This window comes from Bos mutus, chromosome 26 (genome assembly GCF_027580195.1).
Source record: "Bos mutus isolate GX-2022 chromosome 26, NWIPB_WYAK_1.1, whole genome shotgun sequence".
Taxonomy (NCBI): domain Eukaryota; kingdom Metazoa; phylum Chordata; class Mammalia; order Artiodactyla; family Bovidae; genus Bos; species Bos mutus.
In genome coordinates, this window is record NC_091642.1 from 6,120,212 (window position 1) to 6,130,872 (window position 10,661).

At 47.8% G+C, this 10,661-nt stretch overlaps 1 protein-coding gene across 1 annotated transcript in view; it reads left to right on the top strand.

The window, feature by feature from the left end:
* The window catches only part of C26H10orf90 (chromosome 26 C10orf90 homolog), a 248,405-nt gene extending 238,635 nt beyond the window's left edge, over nucleotides 1–9,770 (top strand). Inside the window, exons 8-10 of the mRNA XM_070363612.1 lie at nucleotides 5,148–5,211; nucleotides 9,358–9,457; nucleotides 9,546–9,770. Coding sequence (XP_070219713.1) covers nucleotides 5,148–5,211; nucleotides 9,358–9,457; nucleotides 9,546–9,584 — 203 coding nt within the window. The 3' untranslated portion in view covers nucleotides 9,585–9,770. The remainder of the gene's footprint in view (nucleotides 1–5,147; nucleotides 5,212–9,357; nucleotides 9,458–9,545) is intronic.
* The last annotated feature ends 891 nt before the right edge of the window (nucleotides 9,771–10,661 follow it).

Sequence of the window (10,661 nt, forward strand, 5' to 3'; positions counted from 1 at the left end):
TCCCCAAGAACAGCCTCAGAAACACCGAAATCTTGGTAGCTGGTTGTTTGCTTACACTATGTGTCTGGCTTTAACTCATGAACTTAGCAATAGGCCAGTAGTTTGGATACAATAATGAGCCAGACACCAGACACTCAGGTTTAAAAAGAAAAAGAATTTTCCAGAAAGACAGAAATGGGCAATTAACTACCTTAGTAATTGTATTAAGGGGGAAAAAAGCCTGCTCTATTTGAATGATAATTGGACATAAATACAGCTTCAATTCTTTCCTCCATATTAGTGAATTAGAATACAGGAAGCTTCAAGGAAAATCCATAAAAGATCCATAAGCTGGCTGAAAATTGTTCTCACCGGTCACTTTAATTTTATAAAGGCAGAATTTCCATTAAAAGGGTCTGGATAGATGGGCTTTCACTGTATCTTTGAGCACAGTGTGTGCAGGATGGTTTCCATCCTGTAAAATAAGGTCCCCAGTGGAGCCCACTGCATATTTCCTTGAAGAGCCGTCTCTTGCTGTAGGCTGGGCCTTGTGGTCTCGCTGTGTTTCTACGCAGGCCACCCTACTCCTGCGCTCCCTCTCACTACCAGGACACCACTTTATTTTTCAAGATTCAGTTCAGCTGTGTCCTTCTGTGAAGTCTCTCCAGTTGCATCCCTTCCCTGATGGACCGCACAACCCCCATGAGCCCTCTCCCTATGCAGATGTCAGTAGTGACACCTGAAGGCCACGTGTATCAGGCTCTCGCCCTGGGCTGTGAGTCCTTTGTCTTACTGATCCTTGAGGCTACTGAGCACCAAACAGGTGAAAGTTAAACAGTCAAATGAAGGGTGGCTCCAACCCAAAGCCTGTTTTTCTTTCCTTTTTTCTTTCTATTTTATTCAACTATAGTTAATTCACAACATTATGTTAATTTCTGCTGTACAGCAAAGTGATTCAGTTATATATATACACATTCTTTTTCATATTCTTTTCCATTACAGTTTATCATAAGGTGCTGAATACAGTTCCCTGTGCTATACAGTAGGGCCTTGGTGCTTATGCATTCTGTATATAATAGTTTGCCCCTCCCTCCCTCCCCCATAAAATCTGGTTTTCTGTCCCACCTTCACAGCCCTCTTTGCTCGTATTCCGTGGGTGTGGCTGAGTCCGAGTCCTCCTATTTCCCGGTTGTGCTGAGCACTGCTTATGCAACCGCAATGGTCTGACCTGTCTCCCTGCAGCCGTGTTTGAATGTACTCTACCCTGTGTGCCTAGTTGCTCAGTCGTGTCTGACTCTGTGCGACCCCATGGACTGTAGCCCGCCAGGCTCCTCTGCCCATGGGGATTCTCCACGCAAGAACACTGGAGTGGGTTGCCATTTCCTCCTCCAGGGGATTTTCCCAACCCAGGGATCGAACCCAGGTCTCCCGCATTGCAGGCGGATTCTTTACTGTCTGAGCCACCAGGGAAGCCCTTATTCCTACCCATTTGGTGCGTATTCTGAACAGCTGCTGGAGCCATCCTTTGGGAATCCAAATCAGAGCCCCTACTTAAAACCTCAAGTGGGTCTCTGTCTCTTACTCTGAAGGAACACTTAACAGACTTGAAATTCTCCTTAATAGACTTGCAAAACCCAACAAGGATGGTTCCTACCTCCAGCAGTTACCAAATGCCAGTGTGTGTGCCCAAATCATAGTGTGGCCCAACAATACCCAAAATACAGGGGTCTGGAGCAGAGAAAGCTTTACTGGAGGGCCATATAAGGAAAATGGGTGGCTCGTGCCCCTGAAAAGTCCAAAGTCCCCTAAGGGTTTCAGCAAAGCTTTTCTAAAGGCATGGTGAGTGAGGGACGTGTTGGCTTTGGCAAACTTCTTGGTGTGGGAATCCTTTGTTCTCGCAGGTGTCATGAGGTTCCTGTAAACCTCCAACAGGACAAACGTTATTTTCTGCTTTGCAACTTTTCATCTCTATATGAGTGGAGGAGTGTTACACCCTTAAAAGTCAGAACCTTGACAGAGGGCTCTCCTGTATATTTCAGGCTTTGGGAAACATTCTTAAAGCAAAAGCAGTAGAATACAAAGGCTGATGAAACGAACCTAACACAGAGTCAGATGTGTTCTTCCCTATTACACGGTGCCCACTAGAACCATGGGAGATTCTGGTGTAGATCCCAGTGCCCATGCGTGGGAATCACGGCCAGACTCTGCCGGCGGTGGTAGAGTGTGGCCTGGGTGGAGAGCCACAGCGGTCTTTGCTCTCACCTCTGTTCCCCACCTGCCTTCTCACGCCCTCCTTCCTAGCTCTGAAGGGACCATGGCCCCCTGATCCTTCCTCACTCTTCCCTCTACTGGCTCGGGCAGCCAGCTCATTAGGGTCATAGTAACATATATCCTCCCCAAGGGACCTTCCTAACCACCCCCAGGACCCACTTGACCAAGTGGCCAGGATTCATTTTCATCACAACATTCACCTGATACTTTGTAGCTGATCTGTTCCTTATCCAGCTTCTCCCTCAATCATGAAGTCTCATGGTGGCAAGATCTTATCAGTGCTTTTTTCTTCTGAGCATTCCCTGGAAGCATAGTCCTTGCTCCTTCAGTGTAGGAGGAAGGGGGAAGAGAAAGAAATTTTGGAATGATGCCTGGGAAATTGACCAGCATGTGTCAGGGCTCCCAAAAGATGGATTCTGAAACCACAGGTTGGTGACCACGTTCTGAGATTGAGGGTGTGTCTGGGCAGGGCTGGACAGACTGGTTTGGACTGAAACCCAGCTCTGTCACTCACTCATTCACTGATGACCCAGAGCAGGGGACCCTTGGCCCCTTGAACTTTGATTTTCTGTCCCTGAAATGCAAAAATTACGAGCACATCACAGGGTTGGTGTGAAGACCTATTGAGACCCAATAAATGCTAGCAGTTATTATCACTAGCAGTGCTGACCCTCTGGCGCCACACTGCCCCCGCCCTCTTCCGGCCACCTTCCCTCTCAACGTGCCAAACGTGCTTTTTTCTTTTTTTGCTCTAGTGAGGTCAGGAGCCATTACAACGCATGATGATTTATTTCAAACCACTTCCTCCAGGGAGGCAGAATTTTGTTCTTGTCCTGTCTTCCCTTGCATCCTGAAAGCCTCCATTGCTCATCCGATGAGCCTGGTGCTGTTAGGAAAACTCAAAGTCAACAGCGACCAGCGCAAGGCGTGGGCTGGAGCCTGCCGGCTGGGGTCTGCACTCCTGGACGCAGATCTGCTTGTTTTGCCTACGTCAGCTGCTGGGCCCAGAATTTAAACTTGTGCTGAGGCACAGCAGGCGGAGAAGAGTTCAGAAAAGAAAACCGAGGAGGTACCCAGGACTCACATTCACTTGTGTTTCCTCTTGGAAATGAGACCAAAGCTTCACTGTGGTATCAGGCACTCAAAAGAAATAAATCAAACTGAACCAAAACAAAAACAGAGCTAATATCTGCGGGGAGACCACATGCAATTAAGCTGAGATTTTTAAATGTTTTACAGGCCGTTCATAGCCTTTCTATCCCCCTGGGGCCCCTGCCTCGGTCCACACCAGCCTCTCCCTCATCCTGAGTCGCTCCTGAGGAATGCTGGTTCAGACTGGAGTCTAAGTCTGCAGGCGGCTCCTTCTGCTGGAGTGGGAGTCTGTAGGCAGACACATGTTTGCTTGCCTGAGACCCTGACTGCCCTGGCAACACCCCCATTTCTTTGGAATGCTGTTGGGCTCTTCCTGAGGTCTTGGGTTCTGGCCTGGCCCTGTCTAGATGGAGAGGGGAGGGTGGGCACTGGGAGGTGTCTTGGCAGATCGGAGTCCTCGTGGTGAGGTTGACTCTCCTGGTTCACATGGCCCAATGCCTTTCCAAACACTGGGGATGTTTCCCCTTCACTGTGAACATTCTTCTGATTTCTTTCTCCTTTCTCTTGTTTCTCCTTTGAATCTTGTCTTTGAGGTTGAGTAACGGTACCATCTTTTATGTTTATAACCAGACAGAAGACAAGCTCAGCCACTGTGCCATTTCCATATTGTAAATCACGGCTGTGTTGTAGTTCCCCAGACAGGAAAAGACTTCTTCATATCCTCGCCTCTGGTCTGCCTTCTTGTATATTCTTGAAAAATTCTGCACATTCTCAAGCTTGGGGTATCTGAAGTGGCTCCGCTGGAGTGTTGAATACAGGGAACAGGCCCAGGTGGGGAGACTGATTGAAGCCTGGTGGGGTCTTGGCTGGGGATGCCAGGAGCCTGCCTTAGTTTCGTGACTAAAGGATGCTGAGTCACCACCTACTTCTGCCGAGTGAAGGCTGGCGTGCTGGTTACTATCCAGGTGTTCCGGGCAGTTTGTGTGATAGCCACTCAGATGCATCCCCATGCAGCAAGCACCCCAGGAGCATTTGGGGGTGCCAGACTCTCGGCTAATCTATAGGGCCAAGAGTCTCTCAGGAATCTCTGAGTTGTATCAAAAGGGTACTCACTATTTTTTTTCTTTCTAAAAAAAAAAAAAACGCAGACCATTTTTATGAGTGCCATCTGTACACATCCTTGCAATTAGCAATGTGTACTCTCATTAAAAGACGTTCCAGACTCGGTGATGTGTAGCCACTGGGCACTTTCTCAAAGGACGCTAGACAGATGTTACTGTTACGTTGCTTTCCGTTATGTTTTCTGACCTTGGAAAGGATGAATTCTTCCCCCTTAGAAAGGGAGTCGAGGCTGGCCATCCATGAGGGAGACGGCACTTGTGAGTGAAAGCTCCTGCTCTCAGTGTTCTCAGAGGCACCGAGACCTAGGGGATTGTTTTGTAGATGGGATGACCACCTCCCCAGCCCCACACCCAGGGTGACACTGAAACACGTTTTTGTGCTACCCTGGCACAACCCCAGTAAACTGTGACTCTTTATTGCTCAATGAAGCCTGCAAAGGAGTCACTGCCCCTGAAGTCTGTTAGAGCTGACCTTGAACTTCATGCTGTATTTGACTGTTGTCAAGGCCAACCTGTAGGTTGTCAATTTTAATACAATCATTTGTGGTCCTGCTGTGTTTATAACAGGCTGATCTTAGATTAAGGATGGATAACAGAGAGTCAAGCAAGCTTGCCATGATGTTTTTCTAGATAAGTGCATATCTGTACCTTCTGAAATTAATCATCTTTCCTTTTTTTTTTCAGATAACTTGTTCAAACCCAAAGAAAGGTACATTTCAGAGAAGGAGATGCACATGCGGTCTAAAAGGTACTTGGTTCTATTGTGTGAGGTCGAAAAAGTCGGGGAAGGAGGGGTGGCTTGCTGGATGCAGGCTCTGCCCAGCGGGGCCACCACTTCTAGGTCCGTGTTTGAGCTCTGAGGTCTTCTCGGCCGTGAATTTGAAAAGCTGGCCCAAAGGAGCGCAGTTGCCGAATTGCACCTCTGAATGTTGATGTCGTTCTTGGAAAACCCTTAGGAAGGCGGTAGGTCTTGAGTTCTGAACCAGTCCGCTAATTGGTCTCTAGGAGATCCCCAGACTCAACAGAAATGCTTCTGCATGTTCCTGCCATTGCTCTGGGCAGGTGCCGTTTGTCACTGTGCACCTTCGCAGGTAATTTCATAAGAGGGGGAGGAGCTGGGTCTCCGGGCCTTCAGGAAAGCTTCCAGGCCTGGAGGTGGACAGTGTGAGGGGGCCACGGAGCCGCAGAGGACCACAAGCTGGCCTTCTTGGCGCCCGGCTGCCGCAAGCTCTCCATGTCCTGCTTGGCTGGTTGCAGTTCTGGACGCCCCCTCTTTCTCACCAGTACACAAAGGCTGCCATTCTTCCCGAGCTCGGGCCTCCCAATCCACACGTAATAACCCGGCAGAGTTCGCCAAGTTCATGCAAGTAACATGTCATTAGTTTATAATAAAGTATCTGGCACTAGGGGGAATTATAATAATTAAACCAAACTGATAGGGCAACTCAGAGAAACCATTGAAATAGGAAAAGTACATTTCTCCCCACTCCAGGCACAAAATCTCTGCTTTTCCCATGATTATATTGTTTCCATGATCATTAGCCAGCTTTGATTATCTGTAGGGAACCTCTCTGTGAATTTAAAAAAAAAAAGTGTCAGTGAGGAGGAGGGGAACCCTTCCATTAACCACTGGCTTCACAGTGTTCTAACTGGGCGTTTGAAAGGGCCACTGGGGGTCGAGACCTGCTGTTTCAGAAGTATGAAGCCGTGTATACCTCATGCTCAAAGTATTCCTCTTTCAATTTAGTGGAAAATTCAGCCAAATGGTCCCCTCCTGGTCCCTAAACCCAAAGCCACTATTGTGGAGGCTTGAAATTAAAACGCTAGCTCTCAAAGCGGCATCTGTGGACAGAGCATTGTCCTGTCATCTTACTGAAGACAGAACAGCCTCCGAGAGGATCAGTGGTGCTGTGTCCCCCATCATGACTTCCCTGGCTGGAAGCCGGGGCTCCTTGGATACAGTCAGTGAGACATCTACGCTGTGGTCTCCCCTAAGTGGACTCAGACCTCGGCTCTCGGACTTCACTCCCCCATAGAATTATAATGGAGCTTTCTTTTCTTTCGTGTTCTTTGTTATTAATTATGTTACTAAATTGCACTTTCATTTTAAAAATTCAAGCACAGGAGAGAGAACTGAAGTCGCTCATGACCAGCTATCCCCTCTCCTACCCCATTTCCCCAACCTTGTCCTGCCTCCAAAGACACCATAGGTATTGGCATCCTTTATACGCTTCCAGGCCTTTCTCTCTGCCTGAAAACAGACATTTACTTGTTACATATACAATTGTCTAATTTTTGACCATAAATGGGATCATGCTATGTATTATCTTTCTGTAGCTTGCTTCTTTTACTTTATGTCTGTGGGGTCTTTCTATGTCAGAAGATATGGATGACTTTCTTAGCTGATGCAGAGTGGTCCATTGCATAAATTAACCACAATTTGTTAAGGATGTTCTTTTAAGAAAATACTGTAGAAGAATCTCCAGGATTGAGGCCTAGGAATTTTTATCCTGAACACCCAACATGGTCAGATGGTTAAGATGGGGACGATGTGTCTGTATGGGTGCAGGAGGATTTCCACTGGGGAGCTTTGGGACATGTCATCTTTCCTACTGATCCTGACGGCCTTCTCCTGGTTCCTTCTTGAACAGATCCTGGGCTTGGCAGTCATGTGTGCACTCATTAATTCATACCATGCTGATGCCCTCTGTGCCAAGCACTCTGATGGGTGTAGGCAGTGCCTGGGTTACTTTATGCTGTGTGACTGGGGGCCAGTGTGGCAAGAAGTCAAGCAGACCAAGGCTGGGCTCCCAGCTCCTCATTCACCAGCTGAGGGATGTCACTGGCCTCCTGACCTCGCTGGGCCTGGGCTCCTCACTCCCATAACAGGACACTGTGCGTCTCTTCCACCTGGTGTGAGGGCTGCCTGGGAAACTCGTGTCAGATGATTAGACTAGTAAGGGGCCCTCCTACACTTTGTTGGTGGGAATATAAATTGATATAGCTCCTATGGAGAACAGTAAAGAGGAGGATCCTTAAAAAACGGAAAACAGAGCTACCATATGATCCTGCAAGCCCATTCCTGGACATATACCCAGAGAAAACTCTATTTGAAGAGGTACATGCACCCCAATGTTCATAGCAGCACTATCCACCATAGCCAAGGCATGAAAGATACCTCAGTGTACATCAACAGATGAATGGATCAAGATATGAAACATACATACAATGGAATATTACTCAGCCATAAAAAAGAACGAAACCATGCCATTTGCCACAACATGGATGGACCTAGAGATGATCACACTACGTGAAGCAGGTCAGACAAGTGTCATGTGATGAAAGCCACGTATACGTGGATTCTAAAAAATAATGATATAAATGAACTTATCTGCAAAACAGAAATAGACCCACAGACTTAGCAAAGAAACGTGTGCTTACCTGGGGAAAGGGTGGGGGAGGGATGAATTGGGAGTTCGGGGCTAACACATACATACTGCTGTGTGTAAAACAGAAAATCACCAAGGAACTACTGTGCAGCACCAGGAAGTGGACTCAGTACTTTTTAATAACCAATCTGAAAAAGAATACACATACACGTATAAGCTAAATCACTGCTGTACACCTGAAACTAACACAGCACCATAGATCAGCTATACTGACCACAGCCATACTGTAAATCAGCTGTATATTCAGTAAAAAGATAATTTCAAAAGATAAACTCGTAAAAAAGATGATTAGCCTAATACCCATTAACCAAGACGACGTCTTGCTAATGTTGCCATCATCAATCTTTCCATACTTTGTAATTATTATTTTAATTGGGGAACATGTTAAATTTTGTCGGGCTTTCAAACATGAGGGAAAATAAAAGAGATGATCAGCCACATGTCACCGGTACAGCATCCTCAAAGCTCAGGCTGCAGTGTCCCCTGTCTGTCCATGGATGCCAGCCAAAATCTTGTTTGCATCAGTACATACGCAGTCTCTGTAGGGAAGTAAGAAGGAAGGGCCCAGAAGGAGGCTCCCTAGGCCCTGCTGGTATCCTGGAAGCTCCTGATTTTGCACCAGGACAAACATGTGATACTTATGCCTAAGATGAGTTTGGAAACATCTTCCTTAGGAATGCAGTAGGTGAAGAGGCAGACACGCACATTTTATCTGTGGGCTGCTCCAATATGACCCCAGCTACGTTCATAGATTCGCCGCTCCTTTTCCAAGGCATAGGAAGACAAAAGCTGAGAGGCAAAAAAAGTATTTGGTAAAAAGTAGGTTTACACTCAGGGGGCTTCCCAGGTGGCTCAGATGGCAGAGAATCCACCTGCCAATACAGGAGTTGCAGGAGACACAGGTTTGATCCCTGAGTTGGGAAGATCCCCTGGAAGAGGAAATGGCAACCCACTCCAGTATGCTTGCCTGGGAAATCCCATGGACAGAGGAGGCCGGTGGGGTACAGTCTGTGGGGTCACAAAGAGTTGGACACGACTGACTGAGCATGCATACACACACACACACACACACACACACACACACACACACACGTGTACACTCAGAGTGGCCAAAGCAGTAGGCCTGGCATCTCTCATTTTACAAGCAAGTGGTCAATTATCACAGGGGGTGGAGAGAAAGAAACCTGACTTCTAAAGAAATCCCTGGCTCCTCCAGCTCTGCCCTGGGTGGGGCCCCATCTACTGCATGGCCCCCGCCTGGGCAGCCCTGTCTGCAGACAGACAGGGGAGCCCCAGGTCTAGGGGTCTCAGAGACGTGGGGTGGTCCAGAGCCAGCTGATCTGCCCTTTGAAATGTAAGCGCCTGCTGACAAGACAGGAGGCAGAGCCACGGCAGACGCCCGCTGTCTCGCTACCATTTCAAAATGTTTTCTCAATTTGTTTCAGAATCTATAATAACTTGCCGGAAGTTAGGAAGAAAAAAGAAGAACAAAAGAAAAGGGTGATCTTACAGAGTAACAGACTCCGGGCCGAGGTCTTCAAAAAGGTAACGGCCCGGCCGCCTGCAGGGGTGACGTGTGTGTGGCGCCCAGATGCTGAGTCTGAACTTGATGTCTCTGTCTCTGCTTCCCCAGCAATTACTGGACCAGCTCCTTCAAAGGAACGCGGTGTAACCATGGGCTGCCCCACCGACCCTCTACCTGGACCTGGGATGACTTCAAACGCTGGATAAACCATTAAACTTAACCATATCTTCATGACGTGAAACACTTATTTTACTTCTGATGTGTTTTTTTTTTTTTTTTTCATAAAGCAAAGCATAGCTTCCTGAGTTGCTGACCTTAACCAAGCAGAAATGATAACCCTTGAGGAAATGGGTCTTCAGACTGCAGTGGGGTAATCAACCCCATGGAACCCACCTGATACAGTCCTTTCTTCTGATGTGTACTCCCACCATTTCCACCAGGCACAAAGGCCTTCTATGCGCTCATGGGCTTAGATCCCTGGGGACTGGCTTTTTTTTTTTTCTTTTTCATTGAATTTCTAGGACCTAAATACATCACTTTAAAAATACCATTCCCAACTTCTGCCAGTTCTGCAAACTCCAGATTTTGGACCATCGCACAGTGTGTTTGAAACCCCTCTGGATGTCTGTACCATTAATACTGGAGGTGACTTTGGAGCTAGGCGGCTGCTCTGTCAGAGACTGCGGACTTATTTAGCCGCCCCTACCACCCCTACCCAACTCCTAGCACCTGTCTTCATTCAGCAAAAGAGTCTATATCCACGGAAGTCACGAGGGCAGAATTGGCTGGAAAGGGGTTGTAGGTCACATCAGTGTTTTGGGCAAGCCACCCCCCAACCAAAAGAGCTGCATGGCTGAAAATGGCCTGATGGCTCCAACTCTGCCGTTTGTTCCTCCAAGCCCTTACAACGTCCATTATTTATAAATGTGTTTAGGGAGTGAAGAACAATAGTTTTACCAAAAATGGAAATAAATGCAACTATACAAACATTGTTGCCCCATCCTGCGTTCTGTATTATGAACCAAGCAGCTAGTGCAGGGGGTGCTCAGAAACGCTGCCAAGTTCCGGGGGGACCTCTGACCTGCTCCTGGTCCACCACCACCTGACCATCGAGCCACCAGGTAAGGGCCCTTGAGCTTCCTGATGGCCGGGTCCCTTCTCCTCCTGCAGTCTCTCTCCTGCTCCCTCTGCTGGCAAAGCCTGGCATCGTGGGAGCGGGCAGAG